At 44.8% G+C, this 14,189-nt stretch overlaps 1 protein-coding gene across 1 annotated transcript; it reads left to right on the top strand.

Annotated features, from left to right (window-relative positions):
* The first annotated feature begins 3,576 nt into the window (after positions 1-3,576).
* On the top strand, positions 3,577-13,138 carry irf6 (interferon regulatory factor 6). Its single transcript, XM_035389587.1, has 8 exons — positions 3,577-3,837; positions 6,276-6,452; positions 6,890-7,085; positions 7,360-7,452; positions 8,681-8,866; positions 9,226-9,615; positions 10,195-10,313; positions 10,741-13,138. Exons 2-8 carry the CDS (start codon positions 6,279-6,281, stop codon positions 10,969-10,971), a joined length of 1,389 nt encoding a protein of 462 aa, XP_035245478.1. The 5' UTR covers positions 3,577-3,837; positions 6,276-6,278; the 3' UTR covers positions 10,972-13,138.
* Positions 13,139-14,189: the final 1,051 nt, after the last annotated feature.

Below are 14,189 nucleotides of genomic sequence, written 5' to 3'. Positions count from 1 at the left end.
ACCAAAAAGTGTATTTGTTTATCAGAAAAAAATCTGTATAATTAAATGGGTTGATCCTTAAAACCTGCAATATGTTTTAAAAAATAATTTCAAGTAAAAAAAAAACACTCATTTAAAAAAGATTTTTGTTAAATGATTTTTAAAATTCATTGTGTAACTTAGTGTATGATAATACCAGCATACAGATACTTACTTGGTCAGTAGGGATATTTGGTTCCCTGCCAACAAGGAACCAGTACCTCTACTGTACAATCCTTCTTTTGTCTGGCACATTCAGCCCTTCACAGCGATCTCATATAACCCTATTCAGCATGAACTCAACAATGACTGGCTGGTATTCGCAGCTTGTATTTTAAAAAAAGACTATCATCTTACAAACACAGGTGGCCCTTTTACCAAAGGATTTCATACAATTTATTATGCCAAGCAAACTGGACGATTTAAAATCCAATCTATACAGCATATATTTATGATATGTCACATTGACTTTTTTGAAGATCGTGCTATGATATCATTTCTAAACCTGAAAAAGTGAAAATGAAACAAAATCATACCTAGAGAATCCTGTTTTTTTTTTTTTTCAAAGTGTCAAATACTAAGTGATTTTTGGCTGGACTGCAACAGCTGGGCCAGCCCTACAAACGCGAATGTCTGTGACCGAGTGACCGAGTGATGAAGCTACACTATTGGTTGGCTGAGTTATGAAGTTACACTACACCAAAAATATGTGGACACCCCTTCTAATTAGTCGTTTTGGCTATTTCAGCCACACCCATTGCTAACAGGTGCATAAAATCAAGCATACAGCCATGCGATCTCCATAGACAAACATTGGCAGTAGAATGGGTCGTACTAAAGAGCTCAGTGACTTTCAACGTGGTACTGTCATAAGATGCCACCTTTCCAACAAGACAGTTTGTCAAATTTCTCAACGGCTCAGCTGCGAAGCGGTAGGCCACTCAGGTTCACTGAACGGGACCACAGAGTGCTGAAGCTTGTGGGCTGAAATCTGTAGTCGTGCAGCTGACTTTTGAAACGGAGATAACACTTCCCTCTGACTTGCCTCAGACATCCTGTGGGCTCAGTGAAACCAACCTCTGGACAGGAACCAATATTTAGTCTTGCTCTTATGAGTCTTGACTTGTGACCGCTATCTTGACCAATGACATAAAGTAGTCTTGTGGTGAGCTTCTTGTTTCTAGCTCTGATTTACCTCAATAACTAATCTGCTGTCTTGTCATTGGCCCACAGATCAGATGAGGTCTAGTTCAAAGCCCAAAGGGGTCCTTTTAACACGTATTAAATCATTCACCAGTATGTGCTTCTGAGCTCATTTGGAACCAGATTTGTTCCTGATTCATTCTATCAAGGGGGCTGACACACACAGAGAGGAACTGCCCTCAATTCTGGACCGAAAATTAAATTCTGGGTGGCAGTGCAGAATGACAGTTGGGGAAGTGGACTTTCTTGAAGGTTGTAGGTCTGATTCCCTCACATTACATCATGTTACACTATGTTCCATTACTGGCATTTGGCAGATGCTCACATCCATAGCAAATTACAATAGACAAGACTTGAATAGACAAGTGCATAAATTGGGGTTAAGATCAACAGTAACAGCTCCCAGCTGGGGTGTTGCCATTGTATCTTTGATCATGATGCTTAACTGGAAGTGTTTCAGTAAAAATATCTAGCCACAAATATGTAATGGATTGTATGTATTAAAAAAATTACTTGATGCGAAATGCCAACATTTTATATAATGTTTTGGACCATTAGACATGCAGAGTGCTCAAAATGTATTTAGTTTTATATTAACTGCAGACAGATTATACTATTAACAGTTGATTAAGGCATTAATGTTTCTAAGATTATAAGATTAGATAATCTTGTTTTCTTAATGGATTTGTGAAAGGGCCATGGCCAACATGCAATTGTTTCACATCAAATTATGATATCTGTAGTACTGAAAGGAGGCACAAAAATGAACAAAAACAGCTCTAGTTACATATTCTCTCTAAATTCTGATTGCACAAGTGTTGCACAAAATGACTCACAAATAAAAATGTATTGCTGTTTTGCCAATGTCTACAAATGTATGACATTGCAATGAACTGGGTGAATTGCCTTGAACAAACAAGTCTGCTGTCTTGCTCAAATAAAGATCGTCTGGACAACATGGAATGCATGCCGACATCCTGAACACTGCAGGGAGTGTCACCGGGCACAGCTGAACACTGTAGGGAGCAGAACTGAACACTGACCGCTCTCTGTCATCCTCAACCATTTTCCCTTGCAGACAAATGTTTGCTGACAGAGTGGATCAGAATGAACAATTACCATCTTAAGATTAATTACATAATACTGTTTTATTATATTATTCACTTCTATTTTATTGACATTTAATTGACAGTCACCTAGGCCTGATCTATATTGCAGTTTTGTAAGTATCTAGTACAATGAATGATGAGAGTATGTCAAAACAAGAAAGGAATTGGTCTAGTTAATATAAAATTAACATAGCTTTGTATATAAGAGGTATCACAAAAAAAAGATAAGGAAGTAAAATAATTGTTTATTTATGAAATAACGATTTTGTCAATGAGATACTGCGGCAACGCACATAAGAAATTATTTTAGTCCTATTTATCTCAGAAATTAAATGTAACACCCAACCCTTTCAAAATAATGCTCTGTATTAATGCTCCGTCGTTTATTGGTGCCAAATACGACTGTCATATGTCGCCCTAGCCAAAATGCAAGGTTTCGGTACTCTGTCGGGTGATACTGTTCTCACTGCACGTTCAGCTATTAGTCATCATAACATGTGTCACTGTTCTCAGGCACGCGAAACTGGGGATTCCATATTTGCGGATTAGATCACTGTCCGGTTTTGGCACGCGTCGTTTCATCGGATATTCACCCGGGGCAGTTTCAAGGCGTGGTGTCAAAAAAACTAATCTATTAAAGAATATTGGGAAGACACTGAAGTCGTTGAATAAATAAGAAATTACACAGAAGAACATACTAGACACGCTGTCAAAAGCGATTTACAGACCTAGGCCTATTGGCTAAAAACCCTTCCATTTAAATAAAACAACCTATTGATCTAAAAACACTTTTTGAGCACACGTTCAACTGGCGCGTCAGACTCTTATATATGAACTAGGCCTGTAATAGCTAATATACCTACGCAGCGTATGCAGCGGCATAATTTCACAATCATTTCAGTTATTATTAGGCTATAAAGGCCACTTGTTCTTTCCTGTTACAGAATTCGCAGTAGCCTGTTCGGTTTATTCTACCATATATTTAACCACCAAATTATAATACAGTCCGGCACCTATATTTGCGTATTTAAAATGTCACTGAAGTTGTAATTGAACTTTTATCTTTGTTTAAGTATATAGCCCATCCGCCGTATGGTGATCGATATTCAGGATAATCACTCGTGACGACAAGATGGCTCAATGTAAGATACGGGAGAATGAGCCGAGGATCAACGAACCCATTCGAAGTTTCCCGGATGTATGTGGGGCTGAAAGGTGTGTCAGACTGAAACGCGGGTGACGTCACCGGCATACCTGAGTTTCGAGAAGGGGAGGGTCAAGTTAACAAGCGAAGCTGTGAGCGGAAAACACAATTTCTGACCCAATTGTCTGTAGCAAACAAGAGAAAAACGTAATACTCTGTAATGCCGTGTGTAGGGTACATCTGTACGTTTGGTAACCCGAAATAGCAGATTTAAGAAAGGATTAATCATTTACGAAGGACGGAGCAGTGGCCCTGGCTTTTTGGCTGAAGGGGTGACTACTTCCTGGTATACCGTGACTGCAGGTAAGTTGAACAGCGGAAAGTAACCCTGCTAGCTTATTGCATAAAATAAGCACTGTAAGGACGTTGTAACTGATTGACTTAGGCTACTTCATCTCCCTAGACCTAAGGTTGAAATGTTTTGTGACATTTTCTCTGAATATTTGTGTATCCTGTTTGTTGCTTCGAACGGTCAGTCTAATTGGCCTTCAAATGAAACTTCATTGCGTTAAATTTTGTGCATTCTAGAAAAATCTTATTATGACGACTTATTCTGAGGTACACAGGCTATAGATTGCATGCAACATTCTTTGTATAGCCTAAATTACTCGGCCAGGTATTTTTCCAACGTTGGTAAACTGCACCTCTCGGCTTAAAATGTAGTGCTTTTGCCTAGTGTCAGTGTTGAAACGAAACTTCATTTTATATTGTAACCATGAATTGCCACCCAAAGTTAAATTAGTCGACGCATAGATACATTTTAAAGCACGAATTAAATGAACCTAATGTTTATTGTGACTAACTCACATAAATGTTCCAAAGTTTCCATTAACCCGCAGTGTCTGTCTAGCAGGCGAGAGCGTACTATGTTTTTATCGGCCCAAATTAGGCAAAGGTGTTGAGGTCCCGATGGGGTTTCGATGCTAGAGGGTAATGTAACCGTAATGTCTCCAGTTTCAGAAAATAGTCCGTTTTGAAAAGGTGGCATTTATATGCAAATCGGCTTTAGTATGCTTCTAATATATGCTAATTAATTTTAAACATTTGCATGTAGGCCTGCAGTCCCTGAAGCAAGTCGAATTTAGGCTACTAGGCAACCTTATTTTAATGGTTTTATGGTTATATATTTTTAATTGGGATTTAAATGGCCTGCTAGGTTTTATGTTTAATATTGTATATAACTAAAAGGTGCGAAAATTCCGTGACTTTTTAAAGGAGGACATTTTCTGTTGAAATTAATGAGAATTGACGAATTAGGCTTTTTATTATTAGGCATTTCCGTCTGACCCTTTATTCTCTTTACCACCCGTTTAATTATCTTAAACTGCAATACTTGCCTTTTTGTTTATTTGTAAATACATACAGGCTTTAAAGTCATTGTGAAGTATGTCAGCAGTGTAATGTAAAATTGCTTGAACATTTCTTAACATTCGTTAACTCGTTTTATGTCCTTTCGCCTCTTTATTGGGGAAGGTCACACGTGAATTGTAGGGGTGGGCAGAGACCACACTACCCATATCTGTTCAAACGAATGTGTGTGTGTGTGTGTGTGCGTGTGTGTGCGCACATGCGCTCAGACACTTGTGTGTGTTGCTGGGGTGGGTGCCTGCAACTTTTGTCAGTCAAAATAGCAATAGCGTCTGTAGTTACAACATAGCCTTGCATAGCTGATTGTGATGACGTGACTATGACTTCAGACAATGCTGTATTACTGGTGTATTAATTTGGGGGACAAGACAGAGTGTACGTTCACTTTATTTATGAGTGAATGTTTCAAAAATCAAATTCTTTGGATCCAGCTGTTAGGGTTTACTTGGCACAAGAGCGATGCTTCCCCCCCTTTCACATCACTTTTTAAGATGATTTTCAAAAAAATGACCAACCTCTTTGTGGATGATTTCAAAGGCACTGGCAGTCGAAGCTGGCCCCCAGGCCACTGTTTGGGCATCACCGCTGCAGGCCATGCAAAAATATTTGCTGTTGCACTGGATTTTTATTGCGTCAAATGAAAAAGAAAATAAAGACGCACATCATTCCCAGAGCCAAACAGCATTACAGTTTTCAAAATGGTTCAGGTCAAATGTGTTGACACCATAAACATTTCAAATGGTTCTGGTCTAATGTTTTAACACCATACACTTTTCAAAATGCTTCAGGTCAAGGGTTTTATTCCTGACAGAGGGGAAACATTTGCACCTGTTACTGCAAAACCTCCTGGTTTATAAAGGCTCCTGTGTCAAACTCTAAATTATAATTCAAGACCAGGTATCAAGATCTGCATTTGAATTTATTGGTAGTTTAAACTAAGTCTGGGCTGGATTGTGTACATTTAAAGCATGATGCACTTTGATGTCCCAGAATCACACCAAACCTAACTGGTGAATAAACTGAAAACACGTTTCCGTGTTTAAGGAGTTGCTGAAAACATACAAGAAGATGTGATATCCTCATACATATTTATGCAACTGCAACTGCAACTGCTAGATCAGGACATATTAATTGAGCAGAACACAGAGGTGCTCTCAGAAAAGGCATTTAACTCTTCAAGTTGTAAGATCAGAAATATGTGATTGGAATGTTCTTAGCTGAGTTCTAGAACACTGACTTCTGAAATTCTGGGGGGGGGGAAACCAAAGCATTCCAATAAACCTACTCTTCAAAAGTCTAACGCACACTGCTGCATTTCTTCCTCTTGTCCTGACTGTTGGGTGGGTCTTTTTTTTTGTCCCGGGGCTGTGCAGCTGATGGCGGTCCACCCGCGGCGCGTTCGACTCAAGCCCTGGCTGGTGGCCCAGGTGGACAGCGGGCAGCACCCGGGCCTGGTGTGGCTGGACCGCGAGGCCAAGCGCTTCCAGATCCCCTGGAAGCACGCCACCCGCCACACGCCCCAGCAGGAGGAGGAGAACACCATATTCAAGGTCGGCACCGTGCCACGCGTGCCAAGGGTTCGGGTGGTGGCCGGGCTCACGAGTTGGGTACAGGGTGGGGGGGGGGGGGGGCCAAGTCCCGCTGAAAATCATGTCTTTTTAAACCGGATCAAGTCTGGGAACGGGAGCTGAGTTTTGCTTTCACGGCGCATATATATATATTTTTTTTTCACACAAAAAAAAAAGCAGGTTCAGTTTTTAACAGTCAATAATATGAAAAGGCAAACAAGTGGGGAGTCCAAGGCACTCTTAGTGGTGAAGTTAAAAGCCTTTATTTGAACACGGCAGGAAGAATTAAAAGCGTGCTGGACCTGCGCGTTGCGGCCTTTGTCGGGGGTTCGGGGTTGGTTCTCGGGGGCTTCGGAGGTGAACCCAACCCCCCCCCCCCCCCCCACGAACTGCGGCTCACGACCCCCTTCCCTCCGCAGGCCTGGGCGGTGGAGACGGGGAAGTTCCAGGAGGGCGTGGACGAGCCCGACCCCGCCAAGTGGAAGGCCCAGCTGCGCTGCGCCCTCAACAAGAGCCGCGAGTTCAACCTGATCTACGACGGCACCAAGGTGGTGCCCATGAACCCGCTCAAGATCTACGAAGTCTGTGACATCCCCCAGCCCCTCAGCAACCCAGGTCAGAGGTCATAGGTCATCTTCCTACTTAACCAGGCATTATGGGCTAGATAAAGACAAAATTAAGGTTTGCCTGCTGGGGTGGAGTTTTGCAAGGAGCCCATCTGGTGTTTGCTTATGCACATTGTGTCACAACTAGGGGTGAGGTACACCAGCATGAACGTTTACCGTGATGTTAAATTACAAAATGGCAGTATCTCAGGTCAAATCATATGATGTGATCTGTGCGTAGAAACCTCCCTGAATGTTGAAATGCCTCCTCTGCCTCTCCACAGGGTCCACAGGCTCTGTGCCATGGGAGGATAATGATGCAGACTTGGATGATGAAGATGAGATCCTTGAGCCACTCCCCCCATACCCACCCAAAGGTATGAGAAGCCTGCCCTCATTGGCCCTCCCAAACTGTGTTCCATGCAGATCACAGTTTATTAATATCTCATTCACACACAATATATTCACAATTGGGTACATTTTATATGTGACCCTGAGGTTTTATTACTTGTTTTGCATGTTGTATTTCTGGTTGAATGAATAATGTGCTGTATTGTATTGCGTAGCTATGCATTTACGTCCACTTGAGTGAGTGGGTGAGTGAGAATGAACAAACTAACTAATTCCTAAGTGCCATGTGACTTATTTGATCGTGAGAGCTCACTCATTAATTCAATAAGATGGCGTTTTCACTGAGTGTGTGTGTGTGTGAGCCCTGTGCAGTGTGTAAGGACAGTGTGTGTGTGTGAGTGAGCCCTGTGCAGTGTGTAAGGACAGTGTGTGTGTGTGTGTGTGTGTGTGTGTGAGCCCTGTGCAGTGTATTAAGGACTGTGTGTGTGTGTGTGTGTGTGTGTGTGAGAGCCCTGTGCAGTGTGTAAGGACAGTGTGTGTGTGTGAGCCCTGTGCAGTGTGTAAGGACAGTGTGTGTGTGTGTGTGTGTGAGAGTGAGCCCTGTGCAGTGTGTAAGGACAGTGTGTGTGTGTGTGTGTGTGTGTGTGAGCCCTGTGCAGTGTGTAAGGACAGTGTGTGTGTGTGTGTGTGTGTGTGTGTGTGTGTGTGTGTGTGTGTGTGTGTGAGCCCTGTGCAGTGTGTAAGGACAGTGTGTGTGTGTGTGTGTGTGTGTGTGTGTGTGTGAGCCCTGTGCGGTGCATTAAGGACAGTGTGTGTGTGTGTGAGCCCTGTGCAGTGTGTAAGGACAGTGTGTGTGTGTGTGTGTGTGTGTGTGAGCCCTGTGCAGTGTGTGTGTGTGTGTGTGTGTGTGTGTGTGTGTGTGTGTGTGTGTGTGTGTGTGTGTGTGTGTGCGTGTGTGCGTGTGTGCGTGCGTGCGTGCGTGCGTGCGTGAGCGAGCCCTGTGCAGTGTGTAAGGACAGTGTGTGTGTGTGTGTGTGTGAGCCCTGTGCAGTGTGTAAGGACAGTGTGTGTGTGTGTGTGTGAGTGAGCCCTGTGCAGTGTGTAAGGACAGTGTGTGTGTGTGTGTGTGTGTGTGTGTGAGCCCTGTGCGGTGCATTAAGGACAGTGTGTGTGTGTGTGTGTGTGTGTGTGTGTGTGTGTGTGTGTGTGTGAGCCCTGTGCGGTGCATTAAGGACAGTGCTTGTGTATCCCCAGCTCCAGAGCCCTCTCCTATCCCAGCAGTGTGGTCCCCCGCGGGCTCCGTCTCCCCCCTGCAGCCCCCCAGCTGCCCCCCCGCTGAGGTGTGGCCCAAAGAGGAGCCCATAGACGTGGACATGCACCCGCCGGGCCTGCCGGAGACCATGCTGTCCAGCCCGGAGATGTGGATCAGCTCCCTGCCCAGTGAGTACTGCTCTGGGCTGGAGGAGACACCCAGCGCTCCTGTGTGTGTGCGTGTGAGTGTGTGCGCGTGCGTGTGTGCCTGTGTGAGTGTGAGTGTGAGTGTGTGCGTGCGTGAGTGCGTGCGTGAGTGTGTGCGTGAGTGTGCGTGTGCCTGTGTGTGAGTGTGAGTGTGTGTTATCAGTGTGATACTAACCCTTGCCCTGAGAAATAAATCCCCCTTTTCAGGTGCAGCTTTACTGATCTCACTGCTGTTCCATCAGACTCAGATTATGATTTGGATAGCTTTGTTGTTCATTGTCATCACGTCACAGACATTTCCCTTGGCGTTCACGTTTGTCGTCCCCTGACCGTGTTTTCAGTGACCGACCTGGAGGTCCAGTTCCAGTACCGGGGGAAGGAGGTGTGCCCGGCCGTGACGGTCAGCAACCCGCTGGGCTGCCGTCTGTTCTACGGGGACCTGGGCCCCATGGTGAACCAGGAGGAGCTGTTCGGCCCGATCAGCCTGGAGCAGCTGCGCTTCCCCCCCACGGAGCACATCACCAACGAGAAGCAGCGGCTCTTCACCAACCGCCTGCTGGACGTGATGGACCGCGGCCTCATCCTGGAGGTCAGCGGCCACGACATTTACGCCGTGCGCCTGTGCCAGTGCAAGGTGTACTGGTCCGGGCCCTGCGCCCCCAGCACCTCCCCAAACCTCATCGAGCGCCAGCGGAAGGTCAAGCTCTTCTCCCTGGAGTCCTTCCTGAGCGGTGAGTTGCCCGTTAGCCGCTGTGTCCTGCGCGCGTGTGTGTGTGTGTACGCACGTGTGTGCGTGCGTGTTATCAGTGTGATACTAACCCTTACCCTGAGACAACTTTGTTCACTGTCATTACGTCACGGAAATGTACCTTTTGATAAGGGCTCATAAAAACACGCGAGACACTGGCTTGCATAAAACACGAGCTGTAGATCAAAAGGAAAGCAGAAGCAGCACCGTGTGCAAGCAACAGAGACCCTTAAAACTGATCTAAAAAAAGTTACAAAAAAATGCAAACATTTTTTTTTTTTTTTTTTTTTTTTTAAATCTCTGAAGAAGCACCAAAAGAGTGGAGAAAAGCTCCCCAAGCCCATCCCACCCCACCCCAGCCCTGTACCCCCACACCCCAAGCCCATCCCACCCCAGTCCCATAACCCCCACACCCCAAGCCCATCCCACCCCAGTCCCATAACCCCCACACCCCAAGCCCACCCCACCCCAGTCCCATAACCCCCACACCCCAAGCCCACCCCACCCCACCCCAGTCCCGTAACCCCCCGCTCTGGTAAGTGACCCCGTGCTGTGTCTGCAGATGTGATCGCCCACCAGAAAGGGCAGTCGGAGCGGCCTCCTCAGTTTGAGATCAACCTGTGCTTCGGGGAGGAGTGGCCTGACGGCCGACCGCTGGAGAGGAAGCTCATCATGGTGCAGGTACAGTAGGCCGGCGTGTCAGAGCTGTGGTTTCACTGCTTGCGCAGGAGATGCCCTTACCCTTAGGTGCAGGTGCACTTCACACGTTACACTTGTACACCGCTGGATGCACGGAGAATGAAAAGGTATACTTGCACACTTGAAATTCCCCGTTGTGGAGACGGAAAAAGCAACAAAGCTTGTGGTTACACAACTTGGCTGTTTAACTGCCTGTGTGTGGTGTGTGCGAGTGGCGTGTGCCTCTGGCGTGTGCGTGTGTGTGTGTGGCATGTGCCTCTGGCGTGTGCCTGTGCGCACGTGTGTGTGTGTGTGTGTGTGCACGTATAACCACATGTGACCATGGCTGAGGGCCTGACTGTAACACTTTTAATGACGGCTGCCTGTTGCAGTCGGGCGGCCCTGACGCGCTCTCTGATTGGCTCCCCAGGTGATCCCCGTGGTGGCGCGCATGCTCACGGAGATGTTCTCCGGCGACTGCATGCGCTCCTTCGACAGCAGCAGCGTCCGGCTGCAGATCTCCATCCCCGACATCAAGGACAACATCGTCACCCACCTCAAGCAGCTCTACCGGCTGCTGCAGACCCACCAGGGCCACGAGGGCTGGCCCCTGGCTCCCGGGGCCAATCTGCACCTGCCCCCGGCCCTGCACGCGCAGTGACCCGGCCCCCCCCGCGTCCGCTCGCCGGGCCGGCTGGCGGGGAGAGAGATACTCCGCTGCGGTGAAGCAGAGCTGGGCTCCGTCCAGCCCGGTCACAGGGCCTAGACTGTGTGTGGGTAGCAGGCTTCGCAGCATACCAATGAAACAAAAACAACTTTGCTTCTTCCTTAAGATTTACGCTAGCAAAAAAAAATGACCCGAGCAACATTAGCCTTTTTTAAAAAAAAAAATAAAAAATGTCCTCTGCTTACTCTTAACCTCTCATTAAAATGTGGACGATCGGACAGTTTCGGGGGAATTTGCCGACACACAGAGGGGAACCTCATTGTCTTCAGAGTTAAGGTCACTGCTAACCGGAGAGATGCGGGTATGTCTGAGATGGTACCCTATATACACACACAAGAGGATTGAATGTCCCTCTATAAACTGTTTTGACAGATGGGAAATTCTGTGCTAGTTTAATTGTAGGCGCGTTAACTACCCTATGTGACTAACGTATCTAGTAATCTTCAGACATACTTGTCACTGGTATTTTACTCGTGAATCTTAGTGTAGTCGTGAATTAAATACAGGCCTTGGGAGTGTAATTCCTGCTGTTAGGGAAATGTGCAGTTCTGGTCATTTGTTTTTCTGACTTGAGGCATTTTTTTTGGGAGTGTCTGTGCTGTTCACTTGCCTACCACTTTTAATGTGATATGAAGTACCTTTTTAAAAAAAGAAAAGAATTAGTATTAAAGTAAATATGTTTTATGATGTAGTGAGATATGTTGCTTCACAGTAGTTTGAGTGAGGTCAGTTTCATGCAACTGGATAAAAATAGGCCTGGAAAGTACATTTGTGCCCTTTTACTAAAGCATTGCTCACAGGACTAAATGAGATCTACCTATTGTTGGGAAACCTCAGTATGCTGTTCAAACTGCATTGACTTCTTTTGTGCATAAAAGTCTATTTTTTTTATTTACCAGCCATGGAATAATTAGGATAAAATTATGTCGGGGTGGAGTAACTTAAATTCTGGTATCCCAGAATTCTGTGCCAGGAGGCTTTAGTTGCTGAAATTTGAGCAATTAATTCACTGTCTTTATACGTAAATGTTGAGCACTGAGTTTGACCACAAGACCACTGTGGCCTTTGTGCGCTCAACTTGTCATTCCCTGAAGTGCATGACATAAGCAGTAACTTCAGTATAGTAGGGAATTTAAGTATGTATATATGTTGAGCACTGCACATTCCGTTCCGTAGGGGTAGAACATTTAATGCTCTGTTAGTACTCTTATTCATATTGTAATTTTGCGAACATGATATAAAATCATCATTGCATATTCTATTGGGAGAATGTGTATGGATTATAATGTGTCTCTTGGTGAATGGATATTTTATGCATAGATGTGGATTTCTAACCCATTTAACAGAATACAGTTCTGTCCTAATATTGGGAGCACATACATTGGTTCTTCTGTCTTTTTTTTAAGCAATCCTCACCCTTTCAGGTTTTTATTTTTCATACTTGATTAGTAATCTGTGTGTTTTTTTGTACGTGAGTCCTGCTTGTGTCTTGAACAGGTTTCATTATGTTGAACCTCATGTTCAGGCCCAGACATGTTTGGTTACATTTTGTGGAACATGATCATTTATAGCCTTAAAATGCCTTTCTTGGCACAAAAGTAATATCAAGCTCAAATATAATGTACTGCGGGCAAATGAAAAGGATTATTTTGCATGCCATCAGCCAACTACTGGCAAGATTCCTGGATGCAAGTTCCCTCTAAGCTATAACTCCAACATTTGCACGGTGTCCATAATCTATAAATAATCGCTATGCACTTCACCATGGTAACACTTTGACAGTGCCATCTTAGAAGATATCAAAGGGCAGCAAAATGAAAGTTTTGGAATTCCTTCTTGGTGGGAACTTGCACCCGAGTAATCTTGCCAGCAATTGGCCGCCACATAATCAGTTTCACTTTGCCGCGTAACACCTGTGCTACATCATGGCCAAATGTACCGATTTATGGAAATATTATGCATTTTATTACTGAGGAATACAAAGCATTTTAAAATGAAGGAAGAAACAGACCATTGCTTAAAATACATTAAGTGAAAAAGAGGTTTGTTTTACCTTTTCGAATGGCAGATCTAAAATAAAAAAAGGAATGCTTTGCTTCTACACTGCAGAATAACAATTCCCTTCGTCCTTTGGTTATTCCCCCCTGAGTAACCCGTTTGTCCGGGTTGAGACACTCCCTGACGGATGAAAAGACACAGGAATAAAAAAAAATAATAATAGCGCATGCGAAAGAGGAAGCTGTAAAAAAATGCATTGAGGTGTACGAGCTCCGTGGCCTCCGGCTCTGTCTGTCTGTCTGTCTCACACTGAGGAAAGGCATTCACGCTGCAATGTGTCACGCTGCAATATGTCACTCAGAAACCAGGCTCCACCCCTACGGCACCAGGCTCCACACCTACAGCACACACATGCAAACCTGGCACCCGGCATGACCACGAGAGAGAGAGTCTGCAGCTCAGAGGAATATTCAGAATTACATGGGGCGATGTTCATATGTCTGATGATGGGGCTGTGCCTGCCAGTCACATTAAATCTGAGCACGTCTATAACCTGGACTCTTAATTTGGCCACACAGATGGTCCCGTACCATTTAACTCTTCAAAATCAATGCCAGTAAATTCTGCAGTTACTCATTTCAGCTCATTTGCTGATCAGTTTGATTAAATTAATGAATGATGGCTAACACAGTCCTAATATTAAACTGTGGTGTCCCTCTACCAAAAAAATAATGAGCACACAGTGAGCTTTAATTACCAACCTGGTTTCAAAGAATGTTTAACACAAGGATCTATGGTAGAGCAGCAGAAGGACTTTGGCTTCTCAAAATAAGTTCTTCCTTTTCCTTAATGAGTTTTTATTGGGTGTCCTGAAGATGGTCCCTGGAATGAGGGTCTCCCCAGGAGAGCTGGCGTTTCGTGGGATGTCCCTCCTATGAGTCCCACGTCTTCTTCGCTTGGATTTGTATATTCAACTATATAATTTTGAGTGTTAAAATGGAGAAAGGTGCAGCTAAAATCAAATTTAAACTTAACCAAAAAGACTCAAATCCACTTGGGTGTGTATGGACTGTGATTAGGAATGTATGCCCTGTAGTGTCTGAGTTAATTCATGGTCCTCCTCCATGAAAGGCTGTATTTGTGTGTATTTGTGT

The sequence above is a fragment of the Anguilla anguilla genome, chromosome 13 (genome assembly GCF_013347855.1).
Source record: "Anguilla anguilla isolate fAngAng1 chromosome 13, fAngAng1.pri, whole genome shotgun sequence".
NCBI classification, from domain to species: domain Eukaryota; kingdom Metazoa; phylum Chordata; class Actinopteri; order Anguilliformes; family Anguillidae; genus Anguilla; species Anguilla anguilla.
This window is presented reverse-complemented; position numbering and strand designations above follow the sequence as displayed.